Genomic DNA, 16,532 nt, shown 5'->3' on the forward strand with positions numbered 1-16,532 from the left:
AGGCTCTAATCGATCATACCTTTGACTGAAGAAAAAAGACCCGAGTTCAGCGGCGGGGAGCAAAGCTATCATCGGGCCCCGTCCTTGACCGAAGGTCTGGAGCTTCGTTTGCGTGGAGCCCCCATGTCCCAGAGAAGAACGGGAACACCCGACGAACCAACGCCCGAGAATCCGAAACGTGGTGCTCTCTCAAGCTTGTCATTCGTGGGGAAGACCCATGCCCGGCAGAGCTCATTGCCCCGCTGCTGCGGATAACGGTCCAGGCTTTCTTCTCCCAGTACGACTTTCCGCTTCTGGATTTCTATCCGCGAGCGATTGGCTCGATGTTATTTCCGGTGCGCTTTCCGGTCTCCGACGAACAACGTCATTCGGGCTGAGACGAGTCGGTTGCCTGACTGGTTGACCGACGCACCGTTTGGGAAATGGCGCCTGCAAGCGGCAATGACGGAGGGCTTTGTGGTCTTGAAGCACTCGAGAAAGCCTCTGCCGGCCGCCAAGCGCGACGCCCAGCAATGCCGAGAGATGCCCCAGAGATCGAGAGCAGGGGCAAAAGCTTGTATGTCGAACGAGGAAACTTGTCGTTTGGAGGGCTCGTAGCCCAGGGGGGCAAAAGTCAAACTGATGAGGGAAATATTGGTCGCCCCGGAGATTCCGTCTGGATGCGTGTGAATACGCTCGGAGCCATTGTAGTGTAGTTCCAAGCTCCCCCACGTGCAACAGCCGCGCAATCCGAACGGGTCGGGGAATTGGGACAGAAGCAGCCACCGAGAGGTGGGGTGGGCAGGCCTCAACCGTCAGCGATGACGAGCATGGGCATGGGTAGGAGGAGTGAGGGGATTTGCAAACTACATACACAGTACGCAACTATCTCCCTAGCTAGCCTGTGGTCTGGGCCCGCTGCCCAAGCGGACGGACCAGCGGGAAACGCACGCGAGCACACCCAAAAGCCGTGGCCAGAGCTCGGCGGAGCTTCTCATGGAAGCCAGCGGCAACCGCGCGCCTTTGGGAAATCTATATCCTCCCCGGCTTGCCTCCCTCTCGCGAACCGGCCTTTTCCTCCATCCATTTTCCTGACTCCCTTTAGCACCCTCCAACTCGGCTGGCTGGCCTTGTAGAGATACTTGCGGCCAACTCCTTTCCTCCCGCGTATCTCTCCATTGCCACCTGCCTTCCAACACTTCGGCTTGCACACGCCGAGTACACGCTCTCGCCATGGCGACGACGACAAAAACCAGCGGTGGCAACAATGCGTACCATAACTTCCGTTCGTTACCCCTGAAACCCGTAGAGGAATGACTTATCTCACCATTATGGCTAGACAATGACTTTGCTCACATCAAGGACGTGAATGAGCGGAGGCGGCTCGCCCTCGCCGAAGTCGACAGGGCCCCGTTCGGTTGGTACCACGTCCGCGCCATCGTCGTCGCGGGTGTCGGTTTCTTTACCGATTCCTACGATATCTTCACCGTATCCCTCCTCACCCTCATGCTCGGTATTGTGTACTACCCGGGCGTCGGCCAAATGCCCACTACCTCCGACACGGCCATCAAGCTCGCAACCTCGGCCGGCACTGTCATCGGTCAGCTCGGCTTCGGCGCCCTGGCTGATATCGTTGGCCGGAAGCGCATGTACGGCCTCGAGCTGATCATGATCATCTTCGCCACGCTCGCTCAGGCTCTGTCGTCCTCGTCTCCCTCGATGGACATTATTGGCGTCATCATCTTCTGGCGTGTTCTCATGGTGAGTATCCCACTTGCTCCTTGCTCTAGAAGGAACTCAACTGAGGCTGACTGAACGACCCAAGGGCATCGGCATTGGCGGTGACTATCCTCTTTCGAGTATCATTACCTCCGAGTTCGCCACCACCAAGTGGAGAGGTGCCATGATGGGCGCCGTTTTTGCCATGCAGGGGCTCGGCCAACTCGCCGCCGCTTTTGTTATGCTGTTCCTCACGCTCGGCTTCAAGTCGTCGCTCGAGACATCCCCCAAGCTTGCTGACTGCACCGATGGTTGCGCCCAGGCCGTCGACAAGATGTGGCGTGTCCTGATCGGATTCGGTGCTGTACCCGGCTGCATTGCCCTCTACTACCGCCTCACCATCCCCGAGACGCCACGATACACCTTTGACGTCAAGATGGACGTCGAAAAGGCCGAGGGCGACGCTGAGGCCTACCTGAAGGGCAAGTCGGGTGCTACTCCAGACGACCTCACTCGCGCCACGACCCAGAAGCAAGCCAATGAGGAGATGAAGGCGCAGAAGGCCAGCTGGGCCGACTTCTTCCGCCATTATTCCAAGCCCAAGCATGCTATGCTCTTGGCTGGGTAAGCATTCGCCTCCCCGGGAATCTCTCCCTCTCCTCGGGACCACCAACTAACAACCTTCCCTGTAGAACCGCCCTCTCATGGTGCTTCCTCGATATCGCCTACTACGGCGTCTCGCTCAACAACGCCGTCATCCTCGAGGTGATCGGCTACTCGACCAAGAACGCCAGCAACACCTACGAAATCCTATACAACACCGCCGTCGGCAACCTCATCATCGTGCTCGCGGGCGCGGTACCCGGCTACTGGGTAACGGTCTTCACGGTCGACACGCTGGGGCGCAAGCCGATCCAGTTCATGGGCTTCACGATCCTCACCGTCCTCTTCGTGGTGATGGGGTTCGCCTACTTCCACATCCCGCCCAACGGCCTGCTCGCCATCTTCGTGCTCGCCCAGTTCTTCTTCAACTTCGGCCCCAACGCCACCACCTTCATCGTGCCCGGCGAGTGCTTCCCCACCCGCTACCGCTCCACCTCCCACGGCATCTCCGCCGCCTCGGGCAAGATCGGCAGCATCATCGGCCAGGGCGCCATCGCGCCCCTGCGTACCCGTGGTGCGACACCAGGGAACCCGAATCCCTGGATGGATCATGTGCTGGAGATTTATGCTTTGTTCATGCTGCTGGGTATCGGCTCTACCGCTTTAATTAAGGAGACCAAGCGCAAGACGCTGGAGGAGCTGGCGGGGGAGGAGGACGAGGCGGATGAGGTGGCTGTCAGCTCCGGTGCGGACGCGAACGCGGGGGCCCTGTCCACGGTTACGGAGAGGGCGAAAGGGGCGCCTGGTGCTGCTGCTTCGGGTGGTAATGGGGGTGGTGATGAGATTAAGCCTCAATGTGAGGGGGCGAAGTAGATAAAGTCGGACGTCTGATCTTTGCTCTTTTTCGTTTAGATGTAGGTACCAGGGGGGAGATGTTGCGCCAAGGTAATGCGGATATGTGTAGAGATGGATGGTTGAGATGTTAGAATACCCCCGTGAGCAAGACTAGGAGGAGACTTGCGGTTAATGAATGACGTGCAATGAGTCCACTGCTTAAGAGCGCAGTCATCTTTTGCTTGGAATTGCCATGTCCCGATATTAACTTGGGGTGTAGTCATTATTGAATCACGAAAACCGCTGCCGCCCCGAACGACTCCATCACACCTCCACAGAACCGCAACATCGTGCAATTCAGTTTCGAAGTGAACACAGTTACTCGCCCTTTTTTGTTTACCTTCTCCCACACGAACCCTCCCTCTCAGTCCCTAACTTAACGAGCACCGCCCGGCTGTGCAATGACAGAACCCCTTAGCAAAAGGAGAGGCCCACACCGGGTGGGTCACAAAAACAGCAAAAAGTCAAAAACATACAACACCGAGGATTCGCTGGTCGTCACCGACCCAACTACTAGTTCGGCTCTCACGAGTTTGACTAGGGGAGAGCGGACGGGATCCCGTACTTTCTCGTAGATATGGTCGTATGTGATAGTTTCGAGGGTTAGTTGGGTCTATATTGTATTGAATTTGGAAAACGAAGGGCGATACAGATATATATATAAAGCTAAGAGAGTTAGTTAGGTATTACCTATATAGGGTATATCTATATTTATATCTGAGAAAAGAAACTATATAGTCTTATAGGTATTACTAGGAGTAGGCTAGGATAAACCTCTCCGAAAAAGGCAAAAAGGTCAAAAACATACAACACTGAGGATTCGCTGGTCGTCACCGACCCAACTACTGGTTCAGCCCTTACTTGTTTGACTAGGGGAGAGCGGACGGGATCCCGTATTTTCAAGTAGGTATGGTCGTATGTGATAGTCGTGAGCGTAAGTTAGGTCTATATTATATCGCACTAGGGGAAGGAAAGCAAACAAAGTTACTCGAGCACCGTCTACCAACCTAGGAAGTCTATACCCAAGCAAAAAGATTGGCCTCTATAATCACGCCGTTTTGGATGGGTTGTATTCGTAATTAGGTAGTGTTGGGAGTGGGCTCAGATGGACCTAGGGGGTGGAGGCAAATAAGTCAAAAACATACAACACCAGAAATTTACTAGTCTTACTGTCTCTTTTGAGAGAACAGTGAAGCTGGCTGCGCCACAGAACCGTTCAGGCTTATGCAGCGAGCTCGGCATGGCAGCAAATCGACGAGCAATGCTCTCGGGCGCAGCCTCGGGCACCTGACCCCGCTTCGATCAGCCCCCTTCCGCACGACGAGCCCGACAGATTGCTTGTCTCAAGACCTACCTTATTCAACGAAGCTGGACCAAGTTGGGCCGCAAGGCGCCCTCATTTGAGAGCTTACGATCGATGACAGGCGATTCCTTCGACGCAGCTCGCCAATGCTTTGAATCGCCTCAACGCATCCATATATTGTTAATTTGTTCTTCAGTGTTTTCGCATGCATGCAGCCCAACAGGCTACAGCTGCCATGGCTTTGACTCTAGCGTCCCAATCCTCCGGGGTGCCACTGTCGCCTGCAAAGCAGCTCAATGAGGCGGTTGATGATTTCCAGAAAATTCTGACAGAGGACCAAAGGAACACGCTCGGAAAAATCAAATCCATCCCAGACGCCAATGCCGTGCTTGTCTTCACCGCGCAACTTGACTCGACTCGAGATAGGCGCGGCCGCAGCATCGCCACTCGGTTGCATTCCGTCCTTCAGTCTGTTCGAGAATTCTCTGCAGTTATCGACACATTCGTCTCATCAAACCCAGAAATAGCCGCTCTGATCTGGGGAAGCGTCAAGCTCACGATACAGGTGTGTACGCTGTACGGGAAATCCGGTGCCCAAATGCGAGCCGCTAACTCGGACGAGATTGCACTCAACTTCACATCTTACTATGAAGCATTTTCTAACCTCTTCATGGGTTTTGCGTCGCACTGTCCACGGTTTGCCGAGTACCAGGCCCTGTATCCGAACTCGGTCCGGCTCCAAGCAGCCTTGTGTAATTTCCACGCTTCTCTCATCCGATGCTGCAAGCACGCAGTAGAGGCTGCCCAACGACCTTGTTTGTCGCTCCGATCCTGACCGTACGAGAGCTTGCCATCGCTAACCGATCCTAGGGAAGACACAGCTTTGGAACGCTCTCTGGCAATCTTTTGAGCAGGAATTCAAGTCGGATATCAGCACGATTCAGAGGTGCGGCGATGAGGTAAGAGAGGAAATGGTCCTTGCCAAGGCACAGGCCGATCTCCAAGACCAAGAGCTCCAGAAGAAGGAAATAGAGGCCGCGTCTGGGCACAGACGCAAGCTCAGAGACATGCTGTCTCGGACGGGGAACAACCTTGATACCATAAAAGAATGGCAGCTACAGCAGGACGGGCGTCGGTCAAGTAAGTTTCTCCCTTTCTTTCGTGGCAGTTCTGGCATAAATGCCTAACAGCCTCCAGGAGAACGAAGGCGCCAGCTGCTCGATTCATTATCTTCCTACGACCACCTCCCTCCATTCAAACGCGCTTGTAAAGAGCGCCACCGCAATACAGCACAGTGGGTATTTGACACGGCCGAATTCCGTCGATGGAAGGATGGCGCATCCCCTTGGATCTGGTGCTCGGGAAAGAGTGGGTTCTCTCGAAACACGTTTAGAGTGTGTGTGTAGTGACCATGCTAATACCCCATAGTCGGATCTGGCAAGACGATTCTCCTGTGAGCACCCTATATATATTGGGTGGCTCGCAAAGCTACTATCGACTTGTGCTAATATCCCAACTTATAGTGCGAGCGCCGTTAGCTACGTCCTTGCGGAAAGGAGCGGGACCGGTGAAATCATCACCTTCTTTTTCCCTCAATTCAATGACCCACAGTCGTTACACGCGGAAACCGTCATACGATCCATCATCAGGCAGTCACTTGACCTAGTGACACTCTCCGAGAGAATGGAAGCCAGGCTGGCGGAAATGGACCAGAATCCATCCACTGGGCTTGGTGAATTGACCGTTCTTCTCCGAGAAAGACTCGCCCAATCGGAAAAGTTCTTCATCTTCATCGACGCCTTGGATGAGTTTGAACCCAGAGAACGACGCGCCCTTCTTGACCTACTCGCATCCCTTAGCTCGAGTGGGTCTGGCCCCAGGGTATTCCTCGCAGGGCGTGAGAGCCTACGCGCGGAACTGAAAGATAAACTTCCCGGCATAGAGCGTCTGTCGATGGCGTCAGTGGAAGCAATGCCCGATATTGCGCGCTATGTCAAACAGGCGCTTCAAGAAAGGATACAGAACCGAGACCTCGTGGTTGGAGACCAGTCTCTCATCTTGGACATAGAGCAAGCTTTAGCGAAGCATGCAGACGGAATGTACGTTAACAGCACCTTTCCTCCGCATCCTTTACTAACGAGGAAGGTTTCTTTGGGTCACTTTCCTGATCGACGAACTTTGTGCCCAGCATTGTGACTACGACATCTACAACGCCATCGGATGTCTTCCGAAGACTTTAACAGAGACATTTAGCAGAGCTCTTTTGCGGATAGTCTCCCGACGGCATGATTCGGTCGCGGTAAAAACCTTTTCTTGGGTCGCTATCGCGAAGCGACATCTGACACTGGATGAGCTCCGTGCAGCCATATCCATAGAGATTGGTCAACCGTACTCAATGCCTGAGCGGCTCGTCAACGGCATTGATCAGCTTGCCTCATGGTGTGAAAATCTAATTCATGTTGATGAAGAGCTGAAGACGGTGCAATTTGCTCACCAGGCAATTCACAAATTCATCATCGAGGGACCGGCAGAACCGCAACTCGGAAACTTCTGCTTCAACTTACCAGACGCGGACCACCATGCCGGCGAAATATGCGTGACGTACCTCAATTTCAACGACTTCAAGACCACTCTAGCTCGACGACCGCAACCAATGAAGCCGGTCGATCCAGTTGCAATGGCAAGATTAGCATTGTCACACCAGTCAAAGGTGCCAAGTACTATCCCAGCATTTGGGTTTCGTTCAAGACGCGAAAAGAGCAAAGTAGAACTAGATGTCGTTGGAGTTCTGTCTAGCTATGAAAGGGTAGACGCAGAGGAGGCTACAAGAAAGCTAGAGCAGAGTCACGCTTTCCTCAAGTACGCCTCGGTACACTGGATCTCACATACCAGCAGGTTTCGGAAGGATAGATCCACAACATGGGACTTGTGGCATCGAATGATCACTTGCGGGCACGATCTGGCGAAGAGACCCTGGCCGGAGCAGCAAGAGTTCAACGCTCTAGACTCGGACCTACTGGCTTGGAGCTTACAATCGCGTCACTACGCTCTCATACACCTCATTGAGGATTGCGGCGGAATATCCGAACCAGCAACGCGTCAGAGTATATGGGGTCTAGCAGCTCAGGGTAATATCGAATTGCTCGATGTTCTTCTCCAAGGTGGCTACTCGCCTCGGATCATCAGCACAGCTCTTCACACATCCTCCAAGAGCGGCCATCTCGAGGTTGTCGAGCGGCTCCTCACAGCTGGAGCCAACGTCAATGCCGATCCTGAGCAGCTCCCCGGCAGCCAAACCGCGTTACAGGCAGCTTCTAAGGGTGGCCATCTCAAGGTTGTTGAGCGGCTCCTCACAGCTGGAGCCAACGTCAATGCCGATCCTGAGCAGCTCCCCGGCAGCCAAACCGCCTTACAGGCAGCTTCCGAGGGCGGCTATCTCGAGGTTGTCGAGCGGCTCCTTAGAGCTGGAGCTGACGTCAATGCCAATCATATTTTCTCCGACAGGGGCCGAACCGCGTTACAGGCAGCTTCTGAGGGCGGCCATCTCGAGGTTGTTGAGCGGCTCCTCAGAGCCGGAGCTAACGTTAATGCTGGGCCTGCGTTGCGCGGCGGCTGTACCGCATTACAGGCAGCTTCCGCCGGTGGCCACATCGAGGTGGCTGATCGGCTCCTCAGAGCTGGAGCCAGCGGCAACCGCAAAGCTGCTAACCGTGGCCGTCAAACCACGATATAGGTAGCTTGTAAGGGCGGACATCTTGAGGTTATCGAGCGACTTCGCAGTATCGAATAGGGTTGGTTTCCGCGGCAGAGAAGAGAGCGGCATAGTATCTCCTATCAGGCAAGGATGTTGTATAGTTTCCTTATGTAGCTCTCCTAGCTTGGGATGTGTTAAAGATAGATTAGATATGGTCGTAAATAGTTGGGAGGATAAAAACTAATGATATTCGTTGTGGTTGGAGTTGGAGGGCCAAACCCTTACCCGAACCTATCGGTTCCTAGAGGAGGATACTTGTCCATCAATGGGGAATAAGGCTCGCTAACGCGGAAAAGGGTTGACAAACCTCCATATTCCCATCTGAAACTGAATGATATCGTCAAGATCACGCAAAACCTGCCCCTTATATATGAGCCTACACAATCAAGTGAAAGAAGCATAGAGTATCCCCATTATTCATGTCTGGTAACAGAAACCCGTTCATAAAGTACACAGTAACTACATCATGAGCTTAGCATTACGTCTATAAACAAGCCGAATTCCTAGCTGGCTCCGTTCCCACCCATCCAGTTGCATGCATATTTGCACAGGTATAACCCACCCCAGCCTTCCATCTCAAACAAATCCACCTACCCAGAACGAAATGAACCCCTTTAGACCCCTTCATACACACATTCCCCATCCCATACCCATTTCATAACATCATTCTCAAAGCCCCCCTCCCCCTCCCCCAGCACCACCCTGCTGCGGCCCCCCACCGAAAAAGAACCCATCAAACAAATCCAGCTGCTGACCATCATTAAAATCGTGATGCAGCCCCTCCCAGCCGAGCCCAAACCCCAGATCCATATGCGTGTCGGCCAGGCCACTGAAGTCAACCGCATCCAGCCCCCCTATGCTATCACTACCGCCAGCACCACCACCACCACCTCCAACCGCACCGGTGTTGCTATCAGCGTTGTTGATGGCAGCAGAAGAAGGGCTGAGATTCTGCAAGAACTCCAAGCCCTGCAATTCGCTGAACGACATCGCCCCCGGGCTGAACTGCTGCTGCTGCTGCTGCTGCTGCGGTGGCTGCTGTTGTCGTGGTTGCGGAGAGAGGAAACCCGCCGGCGGGGGTGGTGGTGTTTGGTTCAGCAGCTCTGCCATTTGGGGGCTGAGTTGTGCGGCCGGCGGGGTGGGGCGTTGTTGTTGCTGTTGTTGCATGGCTGCGGGGGACGGCATCATCTGTTGGTCGACGGTCGCCGCTGCTGCTGCTGCTTCGGGGGTGAGCGGGTTGGTGGTGGTGATGGTGTTTTCGGTGGGGCTGGCGCCGATTCGGGGCGGGACGGAGAGGTTGCGCATGTGGGTGTAGGTGTCTTGCTCGACTTTCACGGTGGGGCCGCTGGGGAGGCGGTACTGTGCCCCCTTTTGGAAGGCGGTTAGCAATGAAGGGTTGTTGGAGTATGCGTCCGACAGTGTGGTGGGGGTTTGGTCGACCGATGGCGAGCCGCGGAAGTGGCGTTTGTGGTGAGGCTTGTTCAACATGGGCGCGTTCTCTCTTCTCATACTCCGGTTGAGTCGGCTGTGGTCAAGCATGGTTCTTGAGCCGGAAGATACGTTGCTGTGTGCTGGTTGGTATTGTTGGCCGAAGCCGCCGGAGGCGTTGACCATCTTGAGCGTGGCCTTGACTGTCCGGTCAAATGCGTCTCGGCACGCCTCGGCTGGTGGGCATTTGTCCATGAAATCCGTAAAGACGGATGTCGCTGCGAGAATAGTGAAATCCACTTCGTCCATAGACTGCACATACTCGTTAGCAATGGCCCAACCAACAGAGCGGAAACCACCTACCAGCCGGCTCCTAACGATGGGAGAATGCCAAATCGCGTAGAGGTACGATATCCCCGCCACAAACAGATGGTGCGTCGTCAGGTAGGTGTAGTTCACAACGCCCACCAGATGCAGCTGGCGATACAGTCTCAGAATCTTCTGGCCGGCCTCAGCGACCTTGAGATACACCCGGTCCTCGTCCCCGCTAAGCTCTGCGTTGTAAACCACAGGGCTGTTTACCTCCTTGGCCGTGTCGTACTCGCCCTCAAAGACGGTCGGCACGCTCAGGCTCTGCCTGTACAACATGATGATAGCCTGCCAATAGTTGAGATGCAGGAAGTCGGTCAAGAAGGCCACGCCGGTGTCTTCTTTCTTCGGCGCCGAGTTATTCCACTCGTACAGCCTCTTGTCGATGTCCATTCGCCACGACCGGAACGAGTCAAACTTGGCGAGGAACGGGGAGGGCAGCTCCGTGTGCATATACGGATTTTGACAACCTTTCCCGCCGGCCCAGGCGCTTTGGGCTTGCCGAAATTGCAAAACCTGCAGTATCTCAGACTGTAAAAGCCTAAGCCGGAAGTAGTGATGAGCAACCAACTTGTAGCTCGGCAGCTCTGACCCGGGAGGTGGTTGAACAATGCCGCTGGTTGTAATGTATCGGTCCTCTAGTAGCGACGGAAACTCGGTTGTGATGACCTGGTCCGAGATACCGAAGGGCCGGCCGACGCAGAGACTGACCAGCCGGTCAAACGAGTAGGTACACCACCAGAGCCGACGTCTCAGATCGCGCACATACTCCCGCCTCCCCTTCTCCTTGGCCATCGTCTCCTTCTGCTGAGCGGCCGGGGAGGCCAAACCACTGTCAAGGTCCTTGCCATCCTCATAGTGCAGTCCCAGGTCGACGGCCAATCTAACCGCCACGCCAATGATGTACCACAACCCAGGAGGAACGGGCCTCAGCAGCGCAAAATTGGCCAAAAGCAGCACCGCCTGCAAGTCTTCCAGACCGCCGCCGCTCCCAAGACACGCCTCAAGATGGACAATCGCACTGGCATGGTACTCCTCCGGCTGGCATTGCCTCGATCCGGGCGAAGACTCGGCGGATTCGACGGCCGGCGGTTCCCCCTTGGAATCGCCGACGATGATGCCCGCCCCTATCGCGAACACCATGTTCAACACGTACAGCTCGCGCGGCCCGCGGCCCCGCACCTCATCGGCATACGCCCGCTCGAACATTTCCTTGAACTCGACCTTGTGCAGGACCGGTATCTGCGGGTTGGCGTGCTCGAAGTACAGACTGACCAGCCGCAACCCGAGCTCCCTGTCGGGGAACGTCGCCGGGTGGATGGTCGGCTTGGTGTGCAGGCCGAAAAAGGAATCCCGCATCGAAGTGCCGGGTCCGGGGCCAGCACCGGCGGGATCGGGACCGGCGGCGGCACCGCCATTGTTGCCACCCGGGGTGGGTCTGTACGGCCGCACGCCCCCCTTGTCCGAGTTCGACTTCTGGTCGGAAACCGACGACTGCACCGCGGCAAACACCACGCGAGCAAAGGATATGCCCGACGTCGAGCCGAGATAGCGGTTATTAGCACCGCCCGCGGAACCGGCGGACGAGCCGGGTTTCGAGGCTATCCTCTGCAGCCTACCGGCGCCGCCATCCCCATTACTCTCCCCCCTTCCGCTGCTCGGGGCGTAGGCTCCTTCCGAGTAGACCGACTGCCCCGTCTCGACGGGCGACTGGGCAGTGCTCGGCCCGGTGCCCGACTTGGAGCAGTAGTCGAGGTCTTGGGCAGGCGGGAAGGTGATGCTGTTGGTTGCGAGGAGCCCCTCGAGCTGCTCCACCCGCTTTTCCAGATAGAAGATGTAGCTCCGCGGTATCTCCCTCTTGGTGATGGGGTCGTATCCGACGCAGGCGACGCCGGCCTTCTCGCAGCTCGCGCAGCTCGGCAGCTTCTGGTCGCAGCGGTTCTTGCGCAGCCGGCACCGGTTGCACGCACTCACGTTGCGGAAGCTGCTGCTCTGTCCGGCCTTTCCCGCGACACCACTACCGCTGCCGCCACTGCCGCCGGTTCCTGCTCCTCCTCCTGCCCCTCCCCCTCCCCCTCCCCCGCCCGCGAGTCCAAGCAGGCCATTGTGGATGTGGTCGCCCGTCGGGGAGGCCGCGCCGGCCGAGAGCAGCGACGCCGGCGAATCCCTTTCGGGGGAAGATTGGCGGGGGCGCTTGGAGGGCTGGAGGTCCGGCGACGGAGGGTTGCGATCGGGTGCCGGCATCGTCTTTTCCCCGCAGCCAGCGCTGGTTCTGAGACAGAGGACGACGACGTGCGGCTCCGTGATTCGGCGATTACGGTGCGGCCCGATGCGAGTCAGGTGTGCCCCCCCCCTTCCCTTCCCAAGATTCCAGTAGCGCCCGCAGCTCACGGCGCACAGCACGGCGCGGGTGGCTGCCTGTGTCGAGAGAGAGAGAGAGAGCTCGGCCGCCCTGTTTCGCTCCCGACGCCGCAGAGAGCGCGGAGCTGTGGTGGTGGATTTGCCTGCCCGATCGATCTCTCGCCCCCCCCTTGGTGTTGTTATATGTCTGATGCTTCAATCGGCTTTTTCGCGGGCGCAATGCTTCGGGCCCATGGTTCTAGCTCCGGTAGCTTTTGGGGGATTCGGGGATTTTGCCTCAAAGTCGCCCGGACCGTGTTCGCACTGTCTTATTTGTTGTGTGTTTTGCTGCTTTGGATGCGGGGTCTACACAGTAATAGCCAAGACAAGCCGGGAGCTCACATGGGATGGCGGATCGAACGGCGTCGAGCTAGGAAGTCCGGATCGTGAAGCGGCGCTGCCGGTGTCTCGGGGGTGTGCATTACTTTCGCGAACGGAGCAGGCAGCTCGGAAGTTTGCGCGCAAACTAGAGAGGAAACAGCGATGCACCCAACCCCTGGTGACCGGCGGATCCCCGCCAATTGACGGAATGGAATGCCCAGGCGGCATATGCTTCCGTGTGATAGGTAAGCAGGGAGATAAGTGGGCGAAGAGCCTGTGAGCGACCAAAACCAGATTGGTGGGGGCCGTGGGGCTTTCTGTTCTGTGCTGGCGATTGAGAGAGACGGGAACCTGGAACTTACACCACGATCTGCTTAGCACCTTAGGTAGGAGATAAGACACCTTGCTGTGCGTTGTGAATTATGTACGTGTTTAACAGTTGACCCTTTAAACAGGTAATACACAGCAGCATCGGTATCCCTATAGCAAGTCACTGAGCGGCTTGTTCGTATCCCTATCCCACAAAGATGGAATCCGACGTGTTATCAACTCCAACGCTCATGATGATCGATTGCCTAAACTGTCATTAACTACAAACCACTAATGTCCGAAAACCCGCCTGCCAAGCCATGTAAAGACGCCTGTCCCTCCTTCCCTCGCCCGTTGACAGATGAACTAAAACCAAATAACAATGCGCATGGGTGGATGATACGTCGTAGTGGGAGGGGTATATCGAAGAGAGAGACCCAGACTGACCCAAAGGGAAGCCACAAACACTTCCACCAGCTGCCGCGTCCATTGACCCGTGGAACCCCGCCGCCTCCCCATCGTGTCCAGATGCTGCTGGGCGCGGGGCGCTGGGCGCTTGGGGCGGCCGGTCGGTTCGGGTAATGGCCCTTCTCTGATGCAAATCGCGCCGATTCTCCTCCGCCCATGTCTCTGAAAATCAAGAAACACGCTGTGACCTAACCCAAAACCCTGAGACATGGAAAACGCCACTGTCCCCGTCACTCAACCGTCGCCAAAAGAAAAGGTGTATGCTCTGCGTGTATCTCTCCCGAGAACCCGCTCGGTGAGCCAACACCAGTCTATCCCAGTAAAACCATGACCAGAGAAATGTAGTCGCTCGTAAAAACCCGCATGCAAAACGCCGTCGGCAACAGCCGCCCATCTAAGGGTTGGGCGGCGCGGGATAGCCCTCGAGGGCATCTGTGGCCATGTCGATTCCGTCGTCCGAAGAAAATTCGTTGGCGTGAAAAAAGCCCACGCACCGAGTTCAGCTCTCCTGCGCCTGCCTGCCGCTCGTCCCCGCCGCATCCCAGACCCCCTGAGGCGCGGGGGCCGCCTCGATGTCGAGCTTCTCGTCCATCCTCCCCCGGGGTTCCGTGATCTTCAGACCCACATAGGCGCCGCCAATTGTTATCAAGCCGGTAACCCACCAGGACAGCCCGGAGTACCCGTTTTCCCACCCCATGGAATACAAGAGCCCCGAGATGATGGGCCCCAGCGCGCGGCACAAACTGGCCGTCGAGGCGGCCGCTCCGTTGATCGTGCCTAGGGTCAGCGTAGTCGGTGCCGAGTTGGTAATGAGGATGGCGTTGCTCGGGTACGCCAGTGTCGAAAACGTGCACTTCCACACCACGATGAAGTAGACGCTAGCCATGCGGAGGTTCTCCGGGAGGAGGACGATGTACGGCGTGAAAAAGTACAAAAGCGGGTAGAGGATGGACATGAGCTTGAAGAGTCGGAGTGGGCCCAACCTGTGGGTAATGAGCGGGAAGAGGAAGTGAGTCGACGCCATCGAGTAAATGCCTTGTACCGACAGGATGACGCCAATCGTCCGGGTATCCATGCCGAAGCCGTCGGCGAACTTGAACGGAAGGGAAGTCGGCATCTTGTGATCGGGCGGGTTCGTGCTGAGGAATACCGGAAGCAGGGAGTCGAACACCATGGTGTGGCTGGTGGAACGCGTCAGTATTCGAGATTGGTACACGAGCCAGGGTGAGACTTACAATGCGAGGATGCCATACGAGGCGATGATGGTAATTACCGGCCTGGTAAATATTCTCGCCGCAGGCCTGCCGTCCTGTTTCGGTGCCGGGCCGCCGCATGCCTCCTCAAAGCCGACCGGTTCCTGTTCGGAAACCGAGTCCCCGTTGGTGAGATATCCAGGCAATGACTCCTCCGTCTCGAACAAGAGAGGTTGCTCCTCAGAATTCTTGGCTGGCAACTTGCCCTTGGACTTCGCGCTTCTCCCCGGCAGGTAGGTGAGGAGATAGTTCCCAAACTCCACTCCACGATCGCGGCCCTTCTTCTTCTCCGCATGCGTCTCCTCCAAAAATAGGAGGCCAATGACGACGCCGACCGAGACGCAGATGGCGCTGAACAGGTTAGGCAGCAGGTATGGGAAGCGGTCCCAAATGCTGCCCGGCGCGAAGACCGAAGGTAGAGTGTCGACTGGCTTCGCAAGTGCACCTCCGATCATGGGACCAACAATCGAACTGCCCTCGTCGTTAGCACTACCGCTCGAAAATGCCTCTGGCTCTTGCGCCATGCGCTCTCACTTACCCTACACACCAGACCAACGGCATTACCGAATACGCCCGAGCTGGTATTCATGTTAGTTTCTTCTTCTGGGCGCTACCTCCTCGGCGCTAGGGTGACTTACGTTGATGTTCCTTGACAGTAATCAGTTCTCCAACCGTCGTCTGCAGTACCCCGATGTTGCTTCTACCGTCAGCCCGACGGCCCCGGAAACCCCAAGCATACCGCATGAAACTTACCCGTTCAAGAATCCTCCCAGTGCACGAGCAAACAGGGCGACCTGCAGATTCGGGGCGAAGCCAAAGGCGAGCACGCTCATGCCCGTCCCAGCCATTCCCATGAGTAGCACGGGTTTCCGTCCGATCTTATCACTAAGTCTTCCCCAGAAGACGCTAGTCGAGAACTCGGCAAAGGTAAAAGCTGACGTCACCATTCCGGCGTAAAAAGAGATCTGGCTCTCATCATCGGTCAAGTTGAAGTCTTTAACCATGTGATAGATGTATGGGAAGATGGACATGAATGCAATTGGCTCGCATATCCGACAAAGCGCTACGCCATGTTAGTCAAAACCCCAATAGATCCAGTGGCCTTTTGTTGGACTTACCGAGGATGAGCAGCTGTCTCCCGGGATATGGGGGAGGCTCCGCGGCGGCCATGGCACGGTTCCTCCGCGTTCTCATGGCTATGGTGTGTGTGATATGGAATTCGAGGTTCGAAAAAGTTCTGGCCCGCTCGGAGTTGGAGTCTACCGGCCGATACAGACGCAGGCCTGCGGGAACTCAGAGGAAGGATGGGGGGAAGTGTGGGGGGGAAGGGGGGATGGTGTGGTGGTGTGGTGGTTTGTCCCCGTTAAGAGGCCGAGTTGGTACCAGTTGGTAACAACAAACTTAGGGTGAGGGCGGGCTTGTATAAACACCACGGGAGTGGTAGTTAGGGTCAAGGCCGAGGTGTTTGTGACCACTTGGTGTGACGATGCCCTTCGTAGTTGGGTAAGTTATAGAATGACGATGAGAGAAAACGGAGCCAAAGAGCAAGAGTGAAGACCAGGGAGCAGGTATTTGAACCGGAACAGGAATCAAAAGACTGGGAGTGGATGTATATATTCCCTTGGAACGGGAACAACGCGATCCACCAAGACCGGCTCGCATGAGACGGATCCCATGGAAGCTGGCTCGGGGTGCGGGAAGGGCTGAGAACAGAGGTCACCAGATCATCCAT

General features: G+C 56.2%; 4 protein-coding genes across 4 annotated transcripts; 2 read left to right on the forward strand and 2 right to left on the reverse strand.

Moving 5' to 3' along the window:
• The first annotated feature begins 795 nt into the window (after positions 1 to 795).
• B0H64DRAFT_195831 (major facilitator superfamily domain-containing protein) lies at positions 796 to 3,192 on the forward strand. The gene is made up of 4 exons (XM_062799169.1): positions 796 to 1,264; positions 1,319 to 1,740; positions 1,805 to 2,322; positions 2,391 to 3,192. The coding sequence occupies exons 1-4, from the start codon at positions 1,213 to 1,215 to the stop codon at positions 3,172 to 3,174; spliced, it is 1,776 nt and encodes a 591-aa protein (XP_062658332.1). The 5' UTR covers positions 796 to 1,212; the 3' UTR covers positions 3,175 to 3,192.
• Positions 3,193 to 4,409: 1,217 nt separating this feature from the next.
• Positions 4,410 to 8,629, forward strand: B0H64DRAFT_195872 (uncharacterized protein). Its single transcript, XM_062799170.1, has 7 exons — positions 4,410 to 5,063; positions 5,121 to 5,313; positions 5,369 to 5,638; positions 5,696 to 5,866; positions 5,927 to 5,951; positions 6,022 to 6,597; positions 6,644 to 8,629. Exons 1-7 carry the CDS (start codon positions 4,704 to 4,706, stop codon positions 8,229 to 8,231), a joined length of 3,183 nt encoding a protein of 1,060 aa, XP_062658333.1. The 5' UTR covers positions 4,410 to 4,703; the 3' UTR covers positions 8,232 to 8,629.
• A 292-nt stretch (positions 8,630 to 8,921) lies between these two features.
• On the reverse strand, positions 8,922 to 12,293 carry B0H64DRAFT_324065 (fungal-specific transcription factor domain-containing protein; the record flags this gene model as incomplete). Its single annotated transcript, XM_062800641.1, has 2 exons — positions 8,922 to 9,992; positions 10,044 to 12,293. The coding sequence occupies 2 exons, from the start codon at positions 12,291 to 12,293 to the stop codon at positions 8,922 to 8,924; spliced, it is 3,321 nt and encodes a 1,106-aa protein (XP_062658334.1).
• A 1,582-nt stretch (positions 12,294 to 13,875) lies between these two features.
• Positions 13,876 to 16,097, reverse strand: B0H64DRAFT_195924 (major facilitator superfamily domain-containing protein). The gene is made up of 6 exons (XM_062799171.1): positions 15,919 to 16,097; positions 15,554 to 15,863; positions 15,439 to 15,497; positions 15,339 to 15,378; positions 14,783 to 15,271; positions 13,876 to 14,728 (listed from the first exon to the last, which is right to left on the reverse strand). Exons 1-6 carry the CDS (start codon positions 15,992 to 15,994, stop codon positions 14,047 to 14,049), a joined length of 1,656 nt encoding a protein of 551 aa, XP_062658335.1. The 5' UTR covers positions 15,995 to 16,097; the 3' UTR covers positions 13,876 to 14,046.
• Between the last annotated feature and the right edge of the window lie 435 nt (positions 16,098 to 16,532).

This window comes from Chaetomium fimeti, assembly GCF_033439085.1.
Source record: "Chaetomium fimeti strain CBS 168.71 chromosome Unknown B0H64scaffold_5, whole genome shotgun sequence".
NCBI classification, from domain to species: Eukaryota; Fungi; Ascomycota; class Sordariomycetes; order Sordariales; family Chaetomiaceae; genus Chaetomium; species Chaetomium fimeti.

Bases quoted from the DNA above. Each gene is read 5' to 3' on its own strand.
- B0H64DRAFT_195831 (XM_062799169.1), top strand. From the start codon at position 1,213: ATGGCGACGACGACAAAAACCAGCGGTGGCAACAATGCGTACCATAAC. The intron at 1,741-1,804 runs GTGAGTATCCCA...GAACGACCCAAG, and splicing joins TCTTCTGGCGTGTTCTCATG to GGCATCGGCATTGGCGGTGA. The intron at 2,323-2,390 runs GTAAGCATTCGC...CCTTCCCTGTAG, and splicing joins CATGCTATGCTCTTGGCTGG to AACCGCCCTCTCATGGTGCT.
- B0H64DRAFT_195872 (XM_062799170.1), top strand. From the start codon at position 4,704: ATGCATGCAGCCCAACAGGCTACAGCTGCCATGGCTTTGACTCTAGCG. The intron at 5,639-5,695 runs GTAAGTTTCTCC...AACAGCCTCCAG, and splicing joins GCAGGACGGGCGTCGGTCAA to GAGAACGAAGGCGCCAGCTG. The intron at 5,867-5,926 runs GTGGGTTCTCTC...AATACCCCATAG, and splicing joins GATCTGGTGCTCGGGAAAGA to TCGGATCTGGCAAGACGATT.
- B0H64DRAFT_195924 (XM_062799171.1), bottom strand. From the start codon at position 15,994: ATGAGAACGCGGAGGAACCGTGCCATGGCCGCCGCGGAGCCTCCCCCA. The intron at 15,864-15,918 runs GTAAGTCCAACA...AACATGGCGTAG, and splicing joins GAGACAGCTGCTCATCCTCG to CGCTTTGTCGGATATGCGAG. The intron at 15,272-15,338 runs GTAAGTGAGAGC...CGACGAGGGCAG, and splicing joins CCGTTGGTCTGGTGTGTAGG to TTCGATTGTTGGTCCCATGA.